The sequence below is a fragment of the Barbus barbus genome (genome assembly GCF_936440315.1).
Source record: "Barbus barbus genome assembly, chromosome: 40".
Classification (NCBI taxonomy): domain Eukaryota; kingdom Metazoa; phylum Chordata; class Actinopteri; order Cypriniformes; family Cyprinidae; genus Barbus; species Barbus barbus.
This window is the reverse complement of record NC_136718.1, coordinates 4,048,303-4,070,960: the sequence shown is the minus strand read 5'-3', so window position 1 is coordinate 4,070,960 and position 22,658 is coordinate 4,048,303. Positions and strand designations below refer to the sequence as shown.

General features: G+C 37.4%; 1 protein-coding gene across 1 annotated transcript; it reads left to right on the top strand.

Moving 5' to 3' along the window:
• The first annotated feature begins 7,804 nt into the window (after positions 1-7,804).
• LOC306859530 (sodium-dependent phosphate transport protein 2B-like) lies at positions 7,805-22,007 on the top strand. Its single transcript, XM_079400590.1, has 13 exons — positions 7,805-7,832; positions 8,995-9,043; positions 9,147-9,275; positions 9,357-9,485; positions 10,730-10,873; positions 11,656-11,767; positions 11,961-12,156; positions 12,783-12,878; positions 16,725-16,845; positions 18,303-18,470; positions 19,026-19,142; positions 20,217-20,341; positions 20,421-22,007. Exons 2-13 carry the CDS (start codon positions 8,998-9,000, stop codon positions 20,952-20,954), a joined length of 1,917 nt encoding a protein of 638 aa, XP_079256716.1. The 5' UTR covers positions 7,805-7,832; positions 8,995-8,997; the 3' UTR covers positions 20,955-22,007.
• The last annotated feature ends 651 nt before the right edge of the window (positions 22,008-22,658 follow it).

Sequence of the window (22,658 nt, the reverse complement as noted above, 5' to 3'; positions counted from 1 at the left end):
CCTTCACAGAAGAAGAAGAAAACAGTTCAAGTAACAATGTGACAAGTAACACTTTCCAAGTTTTCAGTGTGAAATTTTAAATAGTATTTTCTTGCAAAACACCATTAATCATTCAACTTTGAAAACTTTTACAAAGCCATAAACCATTAAGATATAACACCAGCAGCAGTCTGGTAATATTCACTTTGAAACACTTTTAATATTAACTTCAAAATTTTCTATTTGAAATTTTACTTCCTTATATATTTATTCATGTTCAATGTCAATTATCATTTATTAATGTATTGAGCTAATAATTGTTGTCACTTTTGCTACAATTTCATGTCAGTAAAAATGCCAACTTACTAACATTTCTATTAAAACTTATATCTCATGTGTTATATAACAGTAATTATGCATTTGTAAATAGGAAGTTGCAGTTTACAACATTTAAAATATATTAACTTTAAATGTAATATTAAATAACACAGGTACAAACACTTTAAAAGTAAACTATCATGTTTTAAGAAATATAGTCATGAAAGTTAAGTCTCTTTAAGTACACTTTGTTACCTTTTCTTTCAATAATATTATATTATCTGAAAGTGCATATTTTTAAAATACTTTATTTTTATGGTGTACTTGTTACAGTGTAATAATGTATGCAAGTACTGAGTAATATTTATTAACTATATGTACTTACTGTATTGTTAGGGATAGGATTAGGGTTTGGCTTAGGGTTAGGGTTACTTACATGTAATTATGCATAATTTGTTAATATGAAAATAAGTACCTGTAACGTGTAACAAGGACACCTAAAAATAAAGTGTTACCAAATATGTTTATGATTTACAGTACACTACAAGTGCACATTTAATACAAAGTGCACTTTTTACAAAGGTATATAGGAACCTCTGGTATTCTCTTTCTTCAATTATGACAACAATATTCATTTTTAAATTAATTTGGTGCGTTTGGCAGAAACGGAATGACCAACAGATCTTCTTTAAAGCATTTAAATGATTAATCCTATGCCATTAAAATACACTAATAAGTAGTCAGTTAACAGACACTTTACCCTAAGTGACTTATAGTACACTTAGAGGTAAACTCCCTCGAATAACCTGAAGTTACGTGCTTTGTTCAGTGACACAATGATAGTTTATGGACCAACCACTGGATGTTCAGCAGGACTACAGTCACACACGCACAACATCCACACACACACTCAGCGCTAATGAAAGAAAAGATTTGGATCCAGTTACCAAAATGACTTTTTTTTTAGAGTAAGTGACAAAAGGATCCAGCAGTGAGCAACAGGCAGTCATATGTGCTGAATTCTGCATTTCACAGTTATCTTTTTATGACTGTGTGGGCAGAGATATTTTGTTTGACAGGTCAAGGGTTTCTTACAGAAAGATTCCATTTACTCAATTGTCCATGCAAATCAGTTAATTGTCAATGGAAACATCTGCATTATCGGCAAGGGCATCTGTGGGCACACTGCCTATAAGTTATGGAAATATATATATTTCTCCATACTTTTATTATTTTATTTTTGTAGCCATCTTTTCCTGGTCATCCGGAGTATAAGCCTACAAGAACTCTAGTGTAATCAAACATTTAAAAATCAGATCTTCAGAAAAATCAGAAAGTGAGATCTTAGAACTTTCCATATATAATATATATATATATATATATATATATATATATATATATATACACACACACACACACACACACACACACACACATATATATATATATAAAATTATTATGCACATGTGCACACATAATATACATACGGTGCACACAGCAGGGAGGATACAAGAACACGCAGATGAGGAGTAAACTCAAATGAATAGTCTTTAATGTAGACATCAGGGCAAGGCTGACAGACAGGAACACCGGGGAGTAAAGAGTAGACCAGACGAAATCAAACTGAACAGACAGGACTATAAATACACAGGATAATCATAGATAATTAGAAAAACAGAGCTGGACAAGAATTAACTAATAATGACATCAAATAAGGACAGGAAACAAACCAAATATGGACACAAAAGGCGGGAACACAAGACAATAGAATCGATAATAACTAGATCACTTTGATCAGGTTTCTCGGTTGGGAGAACAGGGGCAGATCTAGACCCGTTTTAGGTGGGCTTCAGCCCCCCCTATTTGAACTATCAGGCCAGTGCTGCTTCCTCAAGAAAGTTTATCATTCTCACTCGTTTATCGATCCCAGTGTGGTACTCACGGGCTGTGATAGATCGTTAATGTGTGCGCACACATTTGAATGAAGCGCGCACATAGAGGCACTGCACAGACTACACTCCACTACCAAATTGCAGCCTGGTCTCATGAATGTGCGTTTCAATGGCACAATTTTCTGTTTCTATTTGGTGTTCTTATGATACGCATTTTCCCCACACCCCTAAACCTAACCATTGCGTCTCACAGGCAAGCCAAAATCAGTTTCTGCATATAAATATGAAAAATATGATATGGGTTTGATGGAACCACAAGCAGTTCTGTCTTGACAAGGTTGAGTTGAAGGTGATGGTCCTTCATCCAGCAAGAAATGTCTGTTAGACAAGCTGAGACACAAACAGCTATCGTCGGATCATCAGAATGGAATGAGAGAAAGAGTTGAATATCATCAGCATAGCCGTGATATGAAAAGCCATGTTTCTGAATGACAGAACCTAGTGATGCTATGTAGACAGAGAAGAAAATTGGTCCAAGAACTGAGCCCTGAGTCACCCCAGTAGTTAGATGTTGCGACTTGGACACGTCAACTCTCTGAGATACCTTGAACGACCTATCTGAGGTAACATTCAAACCACTGGAGTGCGATTCCTGAGATGCCCTTTGCCAGTAGGGTTGACAGGAGGATCTGGTGTTTAACTGTGTCAAAAGCAGCGGACAGATCCAGCAAGATAAGTATTGAAGATTTGGAATCTGCTTTTGCCAGTCTTAGGTCTTCAACAACTGAGAGCAAGGCAGTCTCGGTTGAATGTCCACTTCTGAAGCCACTTCTGTTGCTGTCGAGGAGGTTGTTCTATGTAAGAAAGGTAGAGACTTGGTATAACACAGCTCGTTCAAGTGTTTTGCAATGAAAGGAAGAAGGGAGACAGGTCCGTAATCCTCTAAAAGAGATGGGATCAGGGTGGGTTTCTGAAGTAATGGGGTTATTCAAGCCTGTCTAAATGCTGAGGGAAAAACAAATAATTTTATCTTGGTCTCATCAGACCACAAGACATGGTTCCAGTAATCTTCAGCAAACTGTATGCAGGTTTTCTTGTGCATCGTCTTTAGAAGAGGCTTCCTTCTGGGACGACAGCCATGCAGACCAATTTGATGCAGTGAGCGGCGTATGGTCTGAGCACTGACAGGCTGACCCCCCACCCCTTCAACCTCTCTGCACCAATGCTGGCAGCACTCACATGTCTATTTCCCAAACACAACCTCTGGATATGATGCTGAGCACATGCACTCAACTTCTTTGGTCGACCATGGCGAGGCCTGTTCTGAGTGGAACCTGTCCTGTTAAACCGCTGTATGGTCTTGGCCACCGTGCTGCAGCTCAGTTTCAGGGTCTTGTCAATCTTCTTATAGCCTACGCCATCTTTATGTAGAGCAACAATTCTTTTTTTCAGATCTTCAGAGTTCTTTGACATGAGGTGCTATGTTGAACTTCCAGTGACCAGCATAAGAGAGCAAGAGCAATAACACCAAATTTAACACACTGGCTCTCCATTCACACCTGAGACCTTGTAACACTAACGAGTCACATGACACTGGGGAGAGAAAATGGCTAATTGGGCCCAATTTGGACATTTTCACTTAGGGGTGTACTCACTTTTGTGGCACTTTTAGACATTAATGGCTGTGTGTTGAGTTATTTTGAGGGGACAGCAAATTTACACTGTTATACAAGCTGTATACTCACTACTTCACATTGTAGTAGTGTCATTTCGTCAGTGCTGTCACATGAAAAGATATAATAAAATATTTACAAAAATGTAAGGGGTGTACTCCTGTGAGATACTGTATATACACTTACATCCGTTAGATATCATTCTATTTTTCTATTTTAGCATGTGCCTCATTGCTTCATTGAAGTTCTGTCACATGTTGATTCAGTTTGGTTCTGTTTTTGTTTAATTTTCTCCCTGTCTCCGTATGCCTGTGTGACTTCGGTTTTCCAGCATCTTCTGCATATTTGAACCGTTCCCAACAGTGATTGTAGGATTTTGAGATCAGTCTTTTCACACTTAGGGCAACTGAGGAACTCATACACAGCTATTACAAAAGGTGGAAACATTTTGGTCCCATTCTTGCCTGATATAGGTTTCCATCTGCTGAAGAGTTCATGGTCATCTTTGACATATTTTTTTGTTTAATGATGTGCCAAATGTTCTCTATAGGTGAAAAATCTGGACAGCAGATCTTTTCAAAATGTCTTGCTTTTTCAGCCCTTTGTTGCCCCCGTGACAACTTTTTTGAGACCTGCATCAGGCATCAAATTTGAAATGAGTTAATTTAGTTGATAAAAGTGTAAAATTGGCTCGTGACTTGGAAGTCTTTTAGTTCTCATTTTATTCAAATTTAAAAATGTCCCAACATTTCCGGAATTCGGGTTGTATGCAGAAAATGTTGGAAAACCAAAGAATGTACAGGAGTTGGAGGATTTTTCTGAAGAACAGCAGGCAGTTGAACTGCTCAGGACCAACAAGGGACTCACGAGCAACTATCACAAAAGAGAAAGACAGTTGTGGATCATCCAGAAAACGACACACAGTATTAAGATTCAAGGGTGTATAAACTTTTGAACGGGGTCATTTTTATAAATTCATTATAAATGATAAATTATCATTATAAATTATCAAAATGTTGAATTGTGGAGAATATATAAATGTGAAATAGATTATTCAGGACAGTATTAAATAAACAATAACATGCAATTTTCATGATCCTCTTATTTTGTTAAAATTATTAACATTTTGCATATTCTGCAAGGGGCATTTAAATTTATACTGTCAACTGTATATATATATATATATATATATATATATATATATAGTCTGTTTTTGCATCAGTCACAATTTCATTCTTGTCTCTATAATATTGTGATGTCCGTATTCCTCCTTCAGTTATATTATATGAGGACTTTTTTATTTTATAGTCTATTTTATGGTTAACCATAATCAATAAAATTTGGATTACTCTGAAGTGTAGGAGTGCACCCCTCCTCAACAAGTCTTCTGATCTGAGGTGTTATTCATGTCTAGATCACAAACAGTGTGAAATGAGTTATACACCTAATATAAATGCTTATAGAGTTAAATATAAGCAACAGTGATACTGACAATGAAAATGAGTAAAACACAACCCGATTGCTGTGTTAATTTGAATTTTTTTCTGTATTGGTTTCTTACAGGTGTTTTACTTGTATTTTTAATGACTCGTTGCATTGTGGGGGTTATTTATTAGTTAGTTAGCTAGTTTAAAAAATGTTTGTAAACTGAAGGTTTATGTATTTCTTTATTTTTATTCATTTACTCTTGTCTTAGCAAACACCACTGTCTAACTGTGACTTGAATATAAGTCTATAACAAAGAAAAAGTATATAAAACTGTTTTAAATCTACAATTCTGTTGTGTTTATAAAATGGAAAATAGATCAGCTAGTGGTCATATTTATATAGAGAGCATGCCTGACATGAAAAATTGTTAAATAATAAAGGATAAGACTGCTTGGATACGTGGGTAGTTTTCCAAGTATCTAAAGCTTTAAGTTTTATGTGCATCAGCCTTTCACCCTGTTAGAGTAAGATTGTGATATATTATATCATCTACTCTCTTTAGGTTCAGCAGTTGAACCGCATGAACTCAGTGAACCTGCAGATAAGCTAATTAAGCTTTTATCTAAATTATTTTATGGTGGAGGTGAAAACAACAAACAGTGTTTATTACATTTAATAATTAGCTAGTCAAAGTAGTATAGTACGTGCCTTTTACTTTCATATGACATTTTCATCTGATATCATAAAGATAACATAAGCACTGCAGCAGAGAGAGTTAATAATTATTAATAAACCTATAACTTCACCAAAATATAACTGCATGGCATTATACTTTTTTTTGTTGTTTTTAAATGTTTACTGTAATAATTTGTTGTAACTATTCATTTAATATTCAAATGCTCCATCAACACGTTTGAAATGGATATTTAAAATATGTGAGTTTAGTATTTTATGTTTAGAGTTTAGTATTTTCAGAGTAAGATAATATTATTAAGAACATACAAGTATGTTTATGTGATATATAGCCTACTGTTTTCTACAATTGTATTTTATTTTCACTGTCTCCCTGAATTTACAATAAAAAAAATGGAACAAACATTTCATTGCTTTTTTATTTCATTGTTTTTATTTTCTGTTTTCTTTTCTTTTATTTATTTCTCTTTTTTTCTATTCTTTATGGTAAATTGTTTTAAAGGAGACTTGTGGTTGTTTTAAATAACTTGTATTCTATGTTGCTTATTTTATTTTCAAGCAGAGATGCTGTATCTCAATGGTATATTTTCCTGGTTAAATAAAGGATAATAATAAATAATAACAATCTTTTATTTTCTTAACACTTATTGTATATAACAATTACTAACGAATAAAAAAAATAAATACATTTTCTTTTCCATCTGTGGATTTTTTAACATGTATTTATAAATAATAATAATAATATTTTAGGAAAAAAAATGTAGAATTGTTTTCTGCATGCTTCATTCAATTTTTCTAAATTTTCCAAACAAAACTAACAGTACCTTCATGGATTTTATTACAGTGACACTCTAAAGTTTGCATTTTGTAAGTATGTTGCATATTTACATTTTGTTTAAATACATAATTACTGTGTGCACATTATATGCATTTTCAGACAATTTGATATTAATGTATCCAATATCTGTTTGCTATTTACAGTAAAATTAACTTGTTCTACTATCTACATGTAATATAGACATAAATATTAAATACTTTTAAATACAATAAATACTAACATTTATAGTAAAATATCATAGTCATTCTAATTTGAGCAAAAATAAAAATACAATTTCAAGCCCCCTCTGTTAGTTTATTATTTTCTGGATCAATATATATAAAAGAAATACCTTTACTTGATGTGTCAGATTGTCCAAAGTACTGTTGTGATGTAAGGAAGTGTGTGTTATGTGTGTGAATAAAACGGGACGGGAGGGACTGTGGATCACAAATACTGACAAACATGACTGTTAATCATTGAACATCACATTAACGTGTTCAGACCTGGTTTGTAAGCATGAAGCTGTTGTTGGACCCTTACTGAGTATGAGTAATATAACAGTTTCAGATGCAGCCGTGCACACATTTAGACTTATTTTGTCTAATATAGGCAAGAGAAAGGTTGGGGTGGGCTTTGAGAGCCCAGCTGTAATATGTGCTTTTTTCAACAGAGGGCAGACTCTCAGAAAGTGACAGATGAAAACTTCATGATATGAGAACTTCATATTCTGCTAGAATAGAATAGAATAGAATAGAATAGAATAGAATAGAATAGAATAGAATAGAATAGAATAGAATAGAATAGATATCTTATATTTTTTTACATGCAGACATAAAATTCAGGATGCAGTGAATTGGCCTACATTTGAGGCTGCGAGTAAGATGGTGTAGTACCACCCGCTCTGGACTTTAGATCAGTGACACATGCAGGACTGTCCTGCTGCAGGTGTATATAAGACACCTGCGCCTCCTCCACAGGTACATCCACTGGACTAACAGCAGACGCACACACACTCAGCACACAGCACAGGTAGGACAATCACGCTGAAATAATGCTGCTCAGTGCTCGGGAAACCACGCTTGGTATTTTAAAAACAAATGAATATATGCTTTTGCTTTGGATGTGTGCTCTTGAGCTGCTTTTCTTAGTCAGTGTAGTGTTTCTGTGTTTAGTGGTCTGGGTGTATCTTAGTAAGGATGTGATCACCGCTGATGAGTTTGAATCATGAGTGTCGGGGAGTGCACAGGTTTATGTCTCTCATCAAACTATTGCTTAATTGTGTGATGGAAATAGCTGAATATTGATCATATCTTAATATTTCAAGTAAACACAAAAAATCTGAGCATTTGTGAGATATTAACATGTGCACAACACATGACAGGTGAGCCAACAATCAGACAGAAAGAAAGTTTTTAAACTTTGTTGATTTCCATCACTGCTTTTTAAATGAGAAATAACTTTTTACTTGGTACTTTTTAACTTTACTTTTTACTTTAAACTGTTCAATGTTTTAAACACTGCTTGTTCTCCAAGAAACAAGACTTAATGCTTTTTTTTCCTTTGCGTTTTCGATTTTTACTTTACAGTTTTTTGTTTTAGTTTAGTTTAATCACCACTTTCTAACTGAGAAAAAAACGTTTTACTTCTTCTGTATTTAGCCTACTGTTTTTCTTTCAAATGTTCATTGTTTTTTTCATTTGTTTTTCTAAGAAAAAGAAAGAATTGAACTTGTTTCCCCTTTTAATAGATAGCCTACTGTTTATAGTTTGTAATCACTTCTTTTTAAGTGAGAAACTTTGTTACTTGTATTTTTACTTTACTTCACATTTGTTTGCTTAAATTGTTCATTGTTTTTAATCCGGATCATTTGATGATTTGGCAATGGCATCCTAAACATCATTTTAAATTAGAAACAACCTTTTATTTGTATTTTTGTTCACTTTTTTAACCTAGTGTTCATTGTTTTTAAACACTACATGCTTTCAATAAAAGAACAAACAGATGTTTGACTTAGCTTGTAGTTTTGTTTTGCCAAACCTTTAGCCAAATTTGACCAAACTTATGGGACGCTCAAAGACACAGAATGCAACGCATTTATGTGGTGCAAAAGGGAACACACTTCAAAAGAAAATGTTTCTTGTGAAATGGCAGCATCGTAACATGTTATTTGTGTGTTTTGTTGTAACTGAAGGCAATGGCTCCGCTGCCTGAGACTCATCCCGCCTCGCCGCCGGTACTCGGTAAGTGTCCCGTATAAATCCACGTCCACACAGAGGCGCACTTCCTTCCCCCCTCTGTCCCTGCTTCCTTTCTGTCTCCAGACGCGTGTCTTTTCTCCCGCAGACACAGAGCTCGCGCGCAAAGATGCGTCGGATTCCGAGCCGCGGTCAGAAGAGTCAGAGCCGGAGGAGGATGAGGAGCTGGACCCCTGGGACCTGCCGGAGCTCCGGGACACCGGGGTGAAGTGGTCAGGTGAGGAGCGCAGCGCGGATGAGCCGCGGGACGCGAGCTGAGCTCCGCGCGTCTCACGCTTTGTCTGTGTTTGCTCTGCAGATCTCGACACGAAGGGGAAAGTTCTGCGCGTCCTCAAGTCCATCGTGAAGTTTATTCTCCTGCTGGGTTTGCTCTACATGTTCGTCTGCTCTCTGGATATTCTGAGTTCCGCCTTCCAGCTTGTAGGAGGTACATTCTTGAACTTTCTTTGAATTTTACAACTTCTTTAATTGAAAGAACTCTCTCTCTCTCTCTCTCTCTCTCTCTATCTGTGTTTAAGAACATTATTATATATTTATGCACTTTTAATAAGAATCCAAAGTTCTGTACAACCTAATAGTATACGTTAATGGAAAGCATATATTTTACCTTGATCAAATGCAAAAATTAAAAACTACTAAAGGCCACGGAGAGACTGAAACATGAGGCCCCCTTCTGACCAAGCCCAAGATTTTTTTTAGACAATACTGGTAAAGTGAGACCCCACCCCTGTACTGCCATATAGTTCATAATATTATTATTTTATTATTATTATTTGTTTGCAATATAGGCCTACATGCAGAACTTATTGTCTCTGTTTTGATTGTGAAATACATCTGAACTATCTGCCTGCAGTGTGCACTGCACTACACTGCCATTTATTCATTGTTATTGCTATGTAATAAACTCATAACTTGATATACTGTCTCACTTTATCAGTATCACACTGTCTCATGCTGAAAAAAGAGATTCTATAAAAAAGTTAAAAGCAACTTATTATTATTATTATTAACAAACCAGGGGGCTGTTTCATAAAACAAGTTTACCAAATAAGCCAGGTTTATTTCAGTTAGTCTGACTTCTTGTCAGTTGATCTGGTTCAATATAAGTCAGACTAACTGAAATAAACCTGGCTTATTTGGTAAACTTTTTTTTATGAAACAGCCCCCTGGAGTATATATTAATATATTGATGTATTAAATTAACCACAATAAATTTTGTGATTCCAGGGGTTTCAAAAACTATGTTCAATGAAAACTGTTATGGGGGGGGGGGGGGTGGGGGGGTGTATGATTTTAGTTTACAGTTTGATTTTATGTATTTGTTTAGCATTTTAATGTAGTTTGAGTATTTTAATGCATTTATAATATTTGATTCATTTGAAAACTTTTAAGACGCTTTGCTTGAACGTTTGCTGCCTTTTTTCAGCACTTATATTCTATGCTGGTAGAAACTATTTTACTTTGTAGAAACTATGTAGGTCAAACAGAAAAACTGTTGATAAGTGGCTGATCTTTTAGCAGTGATCATGTACTTCAAACAAACGGCGTCTTATCATAGCGCACGTCTGTTTAACGTGGTTAATCTGTAATAGAGGCTGGTTGTCTCTGAACAGAAATAGATGTGCTGTGGACACAAATAGCATGGTTTGCTGGTTTTGTCATTGTGCTCAGGGAAGGTAGCTGGCGATATCTTCCAGGAAAATGCAGTTCTGTCGAACCCTGTGGCTGGTCTGGTGATTGGAGTCCTGGTCACTGTTCTGGTTCAAAGCTCAAGCACCTCGTCCTCCATTGTGGTCAGCATGGTGTCGTCTGGATGTGAGTTTCTGTGTGTGTGTGTGTGTGTGTGTGTGTGTGTTTGTGACTCATGCTCATACACATATCTCCTCCCTCATGATAAGCACTGCCTTAAAATAACAGTAGCACAGATTGTAATACAGTAAAAAATCAATATCCACTGTAAAATGTGCTGTAAAATTGTTGTTACCTTAAGGCACTTCTATCTGATCTGATCCTTGAATTTGTGACTAATAAATGATTAGACCATGTGATTCTACCACTTTCAGATTGATTCTGTCTTAGTTGCTATTTGTAATGTATTTGCCTGTATTGTTCACTACAGTTCAAAAGTTTGGGGTCCGTATTCTTTTTTTTAAAGAAATTAATACTTCTATTCAGCAAGAATACATTAATTTGATCAAATATAATGGTAAAGACATTTATAATGTTACAAAGTATTTCAATTTCAAATAAATGCTGCTCTTTTGAACATTCCTGAAAATTATAAATAACCGTATCCACAAAAACATTCGGCAGCACAACTGTTATTAACACTGTTATTAACATTGATAATAATCAGAAATGTTTCTTGAGCAGCAAATCAGCATATTATAATGATTTCTGAAGGATCATGTGACACTGAAGACTGAAGTAATGATGTTGAAAATTCAGCTTTGATCACAGGAATAAAATACAGGAATATATGTAAGAAAATTTATTTTGTGACTATATTTGACCAAATAAATGCAACCTTGGAGAGCAGAAGCGACTTAAAACATTAAAAAAATAATATATATAATATTTTTAATTGTATATTTCAGTGTTGGAGGTGAAGTCTGCAGTGCCAATTATTATGGGTGCTAATATCGGCACTTCTGTGACAAACACCATCGTGGCCGTGATGCAGGCGGGAGACCGCAATGAGTTTCGCAGGTAAACCCAACTAAGGAATCAACTTTGTGATGGAAAACATTGAAACACTGTCTTATTAGCATCATTTGTATACAAAAACTTTAAAATAAAAGTGGTGCAAAAATTTTCACCAACTTTGAATTTTTGTGCTGATGAAAGAACTCCGGTTGAACATCTGAGAAATGGGTTTTGTCATTGACTCTGTGAACCTCAGGGCATTTGCTGGAGCTACGGTCCATGACTTCTTTAACTGGCTGTCTGTCCTGGTGCTGTTGCCTCTGGAGGTGGCTTCAGGATACCTCTACAGACTCACCAAACTTATAATTGATTCCTTTAACATCCAGACGGGTGCAGACGCTCCAGACCTGTTAAAGGTCATCACTGAACCCCTCACCAAGAACATCATTGAGGTGAGAGTAGGTGTACTACTCAACTGAATCTGTATGCAGCTGTATCAGGCAGCTATCACATAAGCTCCACTGTATCATTGTTACTCTCCTATAAATTAGTGTTTGGTAGTAGCAGGATTATTAGGCTGCCATCACTGTAAGACCTGATCCACAGACCAATATACTGAAACACATCCAGGTTTTTATTTTTTTCTCTAACCAACTGTTTACGAGGACACTTGTTAAGATGGGAATTCTGACATAGTTGTGTGTGTTTATCTGTATAAAATAAGACAGTATTTTACATTTTCAATTAAGAATGTACAACAATTCAGTTTGCAGAACCTTCATAAATTAAATAAAAACTGAAAGCAAAAACATGCTTTATTCATCCGTTTATAGAAGCAGAGTTAAAACAAACCGTGCTGTATCTTGTAGAAAGGTACGTCACCATCTAGCTTTGACCAAAGTGGTTTGAACGCACCTTACTTTGTAATTACAACTTCCAAATAGTTCAAAATTTGTCTCTTAATTTTTGGGTGCAAAGTTCAGGCACTTGAGCTACAAACATGTAGTGATATTTATGCACCTTCCTTGCTCTCTACCACATGTTTTTTTAATGAAAATCGTTTTTCTTGTTCTTCCAGCTGGACTCGTCTGTGATCCGTGACATCGCCACTGGAGACCCTGCTGCGCAAAACAAAAGTCTGATTAAGATCTGGTGTAAAACAGAAAAAATCACGGTGAGAATGTGAAAGTGGGTTAATAAGTGCAGCACACCCCCAATAGGGTCTGGCTGCAGACTTGCACTTGCACTCTCAGACACTTGCACTTCCGCGGGTGACGTCACTTGCAGTCTTTTTTATTTTTTTATTTTGTTCTATTTATTGATTATTTTTTGTTTGAATCTCTCAACAGTTAACGAGGTTTATCAGGAATTTAGATAAAAGACTCCCATATCTGTATTTGTATATACATATATAGACCCTATGTTTATCTTCTGAATTCCCATCAGTGTGATAAATCCTATTTCCTCATGTTTTAACAGCCTAATCTACTGACTGACGAGGAATAGTGGGTGTGCGAGAAGGGTCTGGCTGCAGACTTGCACATGCACTCTCAGACTTGCACTCTCAGACACTTGCACTTCCGCGGGTGACGTCACTTGCAGTTTTCTATGGGAGGAAACGCTTAACGAGAAACTTTGCGCATTGCGCTCATATTCTGCTTTTCTGTAGCCACGGATTTGCGAGTCTTTTCTTTTTCTCCTACAGATGACTTGCAGGACACTGTTCGTTATTGTACTAAATTAGTTTTAATCGTTTAAGCACCACAGCGTCTCGTCTCCTTTGGCAACGCAAGTGACGTTGCAGATAGCGGCGATTGCAAGTCACATTGTAATTTAGTTGTCTTCACCACCTGGCTACTGTTGTAAAATGTTGAGAGATTCAAACAAAAAATAATCAATAAATAGAACAAAATAAAAAAGACTGCAAGTGACGTCACCCGCGGAAGTGCAAGTGTCTGAGAGTGCAAGTCTGAGAGTGCAAGTGCAAGTCTGCAGCCAGACCCTTCTCGCACACCCACTATTCCTCATCAGTCAGTAGATTAGGCTGTTAAAACATGAGGAAATAGGATTTATCACACTGATGGGAATTCAGAAGATAAACATAGGGTCTATATACAAATACAGATATGGGAGTCTTTTATCTAAATTCCTGATAAACCTTGTTAACCAAGGCATTAGCTCTGTTGCTCTGTTCTAAAACCTAGCACATTGCCTTGCTGTCTATATAGATAGCTTCCTTTAAAGGCAGCATTTTAACTGAAATTAAACATTTTATTTGGAACACTATGTATGTCAGCTGGGTATGACATACAACATGCACGCAGAGATTCAACTCCCAATTGACTGCAATAGCTTGTGGTGTTAGCATGTTGCTAAGCTAACAGTGTAACACTATTAAGCATAAGAAATAGCACACAAAAATAATGGCTGCGTTCCACTCCACTTTTAGTCACGCACTCGCAAACTTCCCTAAGCACTTTCCCTCGGGGGAATCCCTGCTGCCATTTTGAAATGCGTTCCACTTCGTGAAGTGGACGAGGGAAGTTTATATGGACAGACCCTTGACCCCTCGATTTTGACCAAGGGAGCGAAATGTGCTTCATATGCACACTTCAGGCTGCTCCATAGACCACAAGGCAACGCGATCGTGACATCATCACAGATTGCAATTAATTTATCCCCACCCCAAACAACTCTATATTATATAAACATTTTTTTGTTTACATTTATAACAGCCCAAGCATAACTATATACACTCACCTAAAGGATTATTAGGAACACCTGTTCAATTTCTCATTAATGCAATTATCTAATCAAACAATCACATGGCAGTTGCTTCAATGCATTTAGGGGTGTGGTCCTGGTCAAGACAATCTCCTGAACTCCAAACTGAATGTCAGAATGGGAAAGAAAGGTGATTTAAGCTATTTTGAGCGTAGCATGTTTGTTGGTGCCAGACGGGCCGGTCTGAGTATTTCACAATCTGCTCAGTTACTGGGATTTTCACGCACAACCATTTCTAGGGTTTACAAAGAATGGTGTGAAAAGGGAAAAACATCCAGTATGCGGCAGTCCTGTGGGCGAAAATGCCTTGTTGATGCTAGAGGTCAGAGGAGAATGGGCCGACTGATTCAAGCTGATAGAAGAGCAACTTTGACTGAAATAACCACTCGTTACAACCGAGGTATGCAGCAAAGCATTTGTGAAGCCACAACACGCACAACCTTGAGGCGGATGGGCTACAACAGCAGAAGACCCCACCGGGTACCACTCATCTCCACTACAAATAGGAAAAAGAGGCTACAATTTGCACGAGCTCACCAAAATTGGACGGTTGAAGACTGGAAAAATGTTGCCTGGTCTGATGAGTCTCGATTTCTGTTGAGACATTCAGATGGTAGAGTCAGAATTTGGCGTAAACAGAATGAGAACATGGATCCATCATGCCTTGTTACCACTGTGCAGGCTGGTGGTGGTGGTGTAATGGTGTGGGGGATGTTTTCTTGGCACACTTTAGGCCCCTTAGTGCCAATTGGGCATCGTTTAAATGCCACGCCCTACCTGAGCATTGTTTCTAACCATGTCCATCCCTTTATAAACACCATGTACCCATCCTCTGATGGCTACTTCCAGCAGGATAATGCACCATGTCACAAAGCTCGAATCATTTCAAATTGGTTTCTTGAACATGACAATGAGTTCACTGTACTAAAATGGCCCCCACAGTCACCAGATCTCAACCCAATAGAGCATCTTTGGGATGTGGTGGAACGGGAGCTTCGTGCCCTGGATGTGCATCCCACAAATGTCCATCAACTGCAAGATGCTATCCTATCAATATGGGCCAACATTTCTAAAGAATGCTTTCAGCACCTTGTTGAATCAATGCCACGTAGAATTAAGGCAGTTCTGAAGGCGAAAGGGGGTCAAGCACAGTATTAGTATGGTGTTCCTAATAATCCTTTAGGTGAGTGTACATATAGAATGCTGCAGCAAATAATTTTGTAAGGGGAAAAATGTAAATAATAACTAAGTGATCAAGGGCTTAGAACCTTCCAATTCAGCCCACTGCAATATTGCTGCCAGTAGTGGGCACTCATGCAATGTAATCAATGACATACATCCGAGTAAAGTAGACGTAGGGACGTTTGCGAGTGAAGGGCATAAAAGTCACTTAGCATATACCTGTCACGTGTGTGTGTTCCCGTTTTGTTCCGTTTTTCCCTTATTTGGTTTTTTCCATCATTAGTTATCATCGTTTATTCCATGCACCTGTTTTGTGTTAATCATCTCGTTCGCTCCTTTGTCTTCTCTGTCAATATAAGTCATGTGTTCTCCCTTGGTTCTCTGTCTGCTGTTATACGTCCTTTTGGGTTAAATGTCGTTTGAATGTCTTACATGTTGGAAATTAAAGATTTGTATACTGAAGATTATCCGTTTCTCCTCGCTCCTTCGTTCCCCGCGCACCCTGGCAATACCTAGTAGCAACTCTGTACAACTTGTCCTCATGCACAGCACACAGAGGCTAAACTAGGGCTGTGTCTACCTGTGACCAGGTAGGCTACTTTTTAAAATAAGTAATTGCTTCTGGACTGCAAAAAGAGCACAAAAAACTTTGTGATATATGGGAGTTTTTGCAAAATTTACGTGTTTCCATTGGGTGTATTTTCAATTCGCAATTTGAATTTTCGCAATTTGAAGGGTAATGGAAACACAATGATTGTCACGTGACCTACCAGCTTTAGTTGCATCACGTCAATGCCAGAATACAGCACACTTTATAATAATGCTGGTAGTAGTAGGATATCCGGGTGCCTACTCTTTTAGGTTATACTTTTCGCCTACCCTTTTAGAAGTACTGTGAATTCAGACACACTTCTTTTGTCACATGCTGTTTTCACCCACTATGATTGTTTTGTTAGCATGTTTGTAAGCTAACAATGCGACACTGAGCATAAAAAGCTTCATATTCTCTCCCTTATGTAAGGTTTAGATCTGAAGATGTGTTTGTCTGTTTCAGAACCTCGTGAATATAACAGTCCCTGGAATCGAAAACTGCACAACTGGCGCCCTCTGCTGGGAGGAGGACGGCCAAATCTGGACTCAAGAGAACCAAACAGAAACAAACAACTTGGAAAAATGTAAGTGCCTCTGCTTGCTTTGTGGCTCTTGTAGCCAGTGCAGGAACTTCCTGGATCAACAGAGACTGAAGCCTAATGTCAATCCATTTCCTGTCCTCTTCCTTACATAGTTGACTTATTTCAGCTCTGAGCCATCGATCGCCATTCACTCTAACCTCCAAGAGTACAATGGCTTCTTATAAAAGCTGAGGGAGATCTTAGCTTCACCTTTCCCCCCACCCCATCCATCTACTCTGCCTTTTCAATGGGGCTATTCTTCATGACAGCCTCGGGCACTTGAGGCCAGTGCACCTGAACAAAGAGCCTCTGCCAATTTGGCAGCAGGGCTTTTGCTCTGGGGATGAATTTGGGTGATTTAAATCAATGCAAGTAGTTAGATCACATGTTGAAATTCCAGCATCGACTTGGTTCAGTGGATTTGAGTATGTAATCATTCTGTGGTCCTTCAACTGTGAAAGAGTGCGCTCAGATTTTCAAGAAGCACCATTCAGCAGCTCCTCGACTGAGAATTTGAAGATCATTTTTAGATCATAAAAAAAATTCACAATTTATGTTATAGCAGACCACATGTAAAGTAATAGCTTATTCAAATAATGCTGCAGGAGTCACAAAACCGAACTTACTGAAAAAAATTAAAATCAGTAGCAAATGTGCATTGACTTTGGAATCAGTCTAGTCCACCCAGCTATTATATGGACATGCACTTACTCTGAAAATATTTCACACAAACAAACAGGGTGATTATTATACAGGTACAATTATTAATACTCACTCACAGGCAAAATATGTGCCATCTACACATTACATAATGATAACGTTTTGGCAAAGTTTGCAGAGGAATAAAGCATTGTAAATCATCTGTATTGATAATCTTATCCTTGCAAAACAAAAGCTAGCATTGTTTGATTTGACCGTTTGATCTTTAGATACAAACCTTGCAAAATTTCCCTTATGGAAGTTGACTTAATTATATTGAATGTGCACTTATAGTGTACTTCAAATCTTACAAGTACAAATACATTATGATATATATATATATATATATATATATATATATATAAAACTGTACTTGCAGATAATATATTATAGAAACAAAAGATTGTTTATCATGTTTGCTGGTTTTCAATTTGACAAGTGTCCCGAAACCCTCTCAGCGCTGCCCAATCCTGTTCCTGGAGATCTACCTTCTTCCAAAATTCAGCTTCAATCCTGTTCAAACACACCTTGACCAGCTAATTAAGATCTTCAGAAGTACTTGATAATTAGATAGGTGTGCTGGAACTGAACTGTGCAGGTAGGTAGATCTCCAGAAACAGGCTTGGAAACCTTTACTCTAAAACCATCAACCTACAGCAGACCACCACCAGCAGGGAAACTGGACACTAACTTTCCAGCACATTCATGGAAGTTCTTTATTTTTCTGTAATTCTCTGACACACTCCTCCTCATCTCTTCAGGTACTCACATGTTTGTGTACGCCAACCTGCCAGACCTGGCGGTGGGCTTGATTTTGTTGGCTCTGTCGTTGCTGGCCCTCTGCACCTGCCTGATTCTGATCGTCAAGCTGCTGAACTCCATGTTGAAGGGTCAGGTGGCGGTCGTCATTAAAAAGGTGCTTAACACAGGTGAGTCAACATCAGAGATGAATCATCTGCCGATAAGCTCTGCTGCTAATTGCTAACATTAACCTCTGATACTTACTCTTTATGGTATATGACAATGTGCGTCAACACTGAACTTTTAAGTTGAAAGTTGAGGACAAAGACACATGTAGCAAATATATGACCTTCAGCTAAAAACATACATGTGGCAATTCCTCACCCTTCCCAGAGTTCCCTCTTATCACATTCCTGTAGACGTAGCACTTATGCATGTATCCTGTCATATGATAGTCGGCACAGGTGATCCAGTCCTGCTGTCTGATGAGCTGAACAGGAACATTATATGAGCCTGAGTGTGTCTGAGTCCCACAGGTGTGTGTGTGTGTGTATGTGCATGTGCTGTTGGTTTCAGACTGCACTCGGGTACATGCCCATAACTCCCCACATATCCACTCTACTTGCATTTTAGCCAAAGCTTTGTGGGGAGTTTTAATGCAGCCATCACTTAACACCAGGAATAAATACACATACTAAACATACTCTTCATGAACTTTCTAATAAGGCTTTGACTGTTGCCAGATTTCCCCTTCCCCTTCTCCTGGGTCACTGGATACCTCGCCATGCTTGTTGGAGCCGGAATGACCTTCATTGTTCAGAGCAGCTCTGTCTTCACCTCAGCCATCACTCCACTAGTCGGTCAGTATAGAACCGGTCGATTGGACTGGTTACCAAACTGTTGAAAGTTTAATCACAATTACGGTTGACCTAGACATATTGTGTCATTTTACGGCATTGCATGTCCTGCACTCTTGGAAAAGGCAATCCCAGGATGTCCGACAGAATCCCAGCACAGACAGTGTGATGTAGGAAAGAAAAAAATTGATTCAGGCATTTAAATTGGTACTGTTTAAAAGTTTGGGGTCAGCAAGGTTATTTATTTATTACTATTTGTTTTTGTTTTGTTATTTTTTTATTAATACTTTTATTTAGCAAGAATGCATTAAAACATTACATTTATTTAATAATATTTATAGAATTTATATTATTTTATATAAATGCTTTCCTTTTGAACTTTGTTCATCAGAGAATCCTGACTTCCACAATATGAATTTGCACAACCATTTTTAACACTGATAATAACAAGTTTCTTGAGCAGCAAATCAGTCTATTAGACTGTTTTCTGAAGGATCATGTGACACTGAAGACTGGAGTAATGATGAAGAAAATTCAGCTTTGATCACAGGAATAAATTACATTTGAACATGTATTTGAATAGAAAGCAGTCATTTTAAATTGTAATAATATTTCACAATATTACAGTATTTCTGATTAAATAAATGCAGCCTTGGTGAGCAGAAGAGAAACTTTTTTTTTCTCCCACTTTTGAACAGTAGTGTATTTAATAAGAAATTTTAATTAGTCACTCGGTGTGCTATTCTACTTTAGATCATTTTAGACCTTTATAATCACCACATTATTGATTACATTTGATTTATTTGATGATTGACTTCCAGCTCATCTTCACAGTCTATTTTATTTATAAAAACAGTAAAAGATCATTTGTATAACCATCACAACCAGCACATCTGTGCATCCCCTCCAACCATTTTGCCCACCACTTTTTAAAGTACTTCAATCTAATTAAAAACCATCTTATTTAATATTTGCATGCTGTATATTGTTATGCTTATTGCATTGTTAGCTTGGCGACATAACTGGGCACTTTGTGCAGTTTTAATGAAGCCTTTTTACTGTTTTCTCTCTATTCAGGTATTGGTGTCATTAGCATTGAGAGGGCGTATCCGCTCACATTAGGCTCCAACATTGGCACAACAACCACAGCGATTCTAGCTGCCCTCGCCAGTCCTGGAGACACGCTGGCCAACTCTCTACAGGTTTGTTACTGCACTTATTTTCATTTGATTTTATCGCTCTGGTTGTAAATTAAAGACTATCATTTGTGTTTTCTTCCAGATCGCTCTCTGTCACTTCTTCTTCAACATCAGTGGTATCCTGCTCTGGTATCCCATCCCTTTCCAACGCATCCCCATCCGATTAGCCAAAGCTCTGGGCAACCGCACGGCCAAGTACCGCTGGTTCGCAGCGCTGTATCTCATCTTGATCTTCCTCCTCTTCCCGCTGTCTGTCCTGGGCCTCTCCATTGCGGGGTGGCAGGTCTTGGTGGGGGTCGGAGTGCCTGTTGTGATCTTGGCGATCTTTGTGATCGTGGTAAACATTATGCAGAAACACTGCCCGCGTTTCCTGCCGTCATTACTCCGCAGCTGGGATTTCCTGCCCAAACCGCTGCACTCCTTCAAACCCTGGGACAAAGTTGTGACCACCAGCATGACCTTCTGCAGGACTCGCTGCTGCTGCAAGTGTTGCAAAGACAAAGAGAAGGATGAAGAGAGGGATGACATGAAACCCAAGGATAAGAGTTTAGAGATGTATGACAACCCAGCGCTCACTATAGAGGATGAGGCCAAAGTAACAGCAACACATTTATAATGCATTATAATTTATAACAATGTGTTTTTCTGGTAATGCTCTGTTAATGACTGCAAAATATTTAATCCCTACATTACATTTAATTCCTCACAAAAGAATAGAGTTCAACTAAAGACCTTCTGAAATCAGTATGTCCCGCCCCAACTTCCTGTTTCAGCAGGAAATGCATCAGCACAGGAAATAATATTGAACTTGTTAATCGATTTCAGGGGGTCTTTAAGAACAAAGAAAATACATCAGGTGCATTAACCACAAAAAAAGCATCACAGTGCAGAGATTAAAATCTATCACTAGCTGTTGATGTTGTTATAGTAGTTCTTTGTACGTGATGTACCTGTGGGAGGGGACAGGGCTTTCATAAAAGTCTGTGTTTGTATAATTGTTCAGTATTTATTTCTGAAAATGGTAATGCGGTGGTAAGCAGGCCAATGAAAAATACACACTCTTGGCAGTAATTTTGCACATTGTGGAATGTAAAAATGCATTTGTATAGGTTTTTAAATATTTGTTAATTTTATTAATTTTTTCTTCTTCTGTCTGGTTGTACTGTTGCATTTTGAAATTTCATGAAGATTAAGTTTACAATATTTCTCTACTGTAAGATATTGTCTTTAAATATTTAAGATGACGTAAAGACATTTGGATCTAATTTTGTATCTAACCTGATATTTACTTCAAGACATACTTAGGACCACTAAACTTTTCATTAATTTATGATTCTTATCTCTTTATTGTTTTATTGTGAGTCAAAGGTGCTCCAGTGTCAGTTTTTGATTAATTTCTTATTGCTCTTAATTCTTATTTCTTAGTCTACTTATCAGCTTGTGTGGGTGAGTTATGAAAATGTTATCATGAGCATATAATTAAGTAATGATATACCACCCAGAAACATTGTGTACTATGAAGGAAAGACAATAATCTAATTCTACTTCACAGATGAAACTCAGAAAATACAGATGAAAGTACAATTCTGCTCATTAATGTCTTGTGTATTTACCATTCAGTGCCTCAAAGCAGAATTCTGAATAATAAACATTTTATATATTTAATGCCATTTATGTGTCAGACTTATTACAAATCCAGTTATTAGTACATTATCAAATATGTGCTTCTATCAACCTACACAAGGCAAACTAATAAAACTACAAAACAAAGAACTAGCTCTGACGAAAGTCAATTATAGCCTTATTTGGATGGGATTAGTATTACAAAGTTAGATGGAGAGGTGTAATTTTACCACAGGACATGCACAATGTCTGTGCAGCCCAGTTTTTGTGTCCACACAGATTTGTCCGGCTACAACGTGTGCACGTGTGATTTTTGAGCTTGAAAAGAACAGTCCACTAGCCAAGTGCATTTATCTACACTCAATGGAGTATACTTTGAAAGGCTATGAAGCTGAACCCAAAAAAGGAGTTTACCTAAGCCAAATCCTCAGATGAAGTTCTGGCAATGTGGTAAATTTTGTGTCACACTCCTCTTACAGCGTGTGTGCACTGTAGGGCAGGAGTTCATAACTCTGGCCCTTGAGGTCCACTTTCCTGCAGATTTTAAGTTCAACCTCGATCAAACTCACCTGCCTGTAACTTTCTAGTAATCCTGAAGACCTTGATTAGCTTGTACAGGTGCAATCAATTAGGGTTAGAGCTAAACTCCACATGAAAGTGGACCTTGAGGGCCAGAGGCAAGAACACCTGCTGTAGG

Bases quoted from the DNA above. Each gene is read 5' to 3' on its own strand.
- LOC306859530 (XM_079400590.1), top strand. From the start codon at position 8,998: ATGGCTCCGCTGCCTGAGACTCATCCCGCCTCGCCGCCGGTACTCG. The intron at 9,276-9,356 runs GTGAGGAGCGCA...TTTGCTCTGCAG, and splicing joins CACCGGGGTGAAGTGGTCAG to ATCTCGACACGAAGGGGAAA. The intron at 9,486-10,729 runs GTACATTCTTGA...CATTGTGCTCAG, and splicing joins CGCCTTCCAGCTTGTAGGAG to GGAAGGTAGCTGGCGATATC.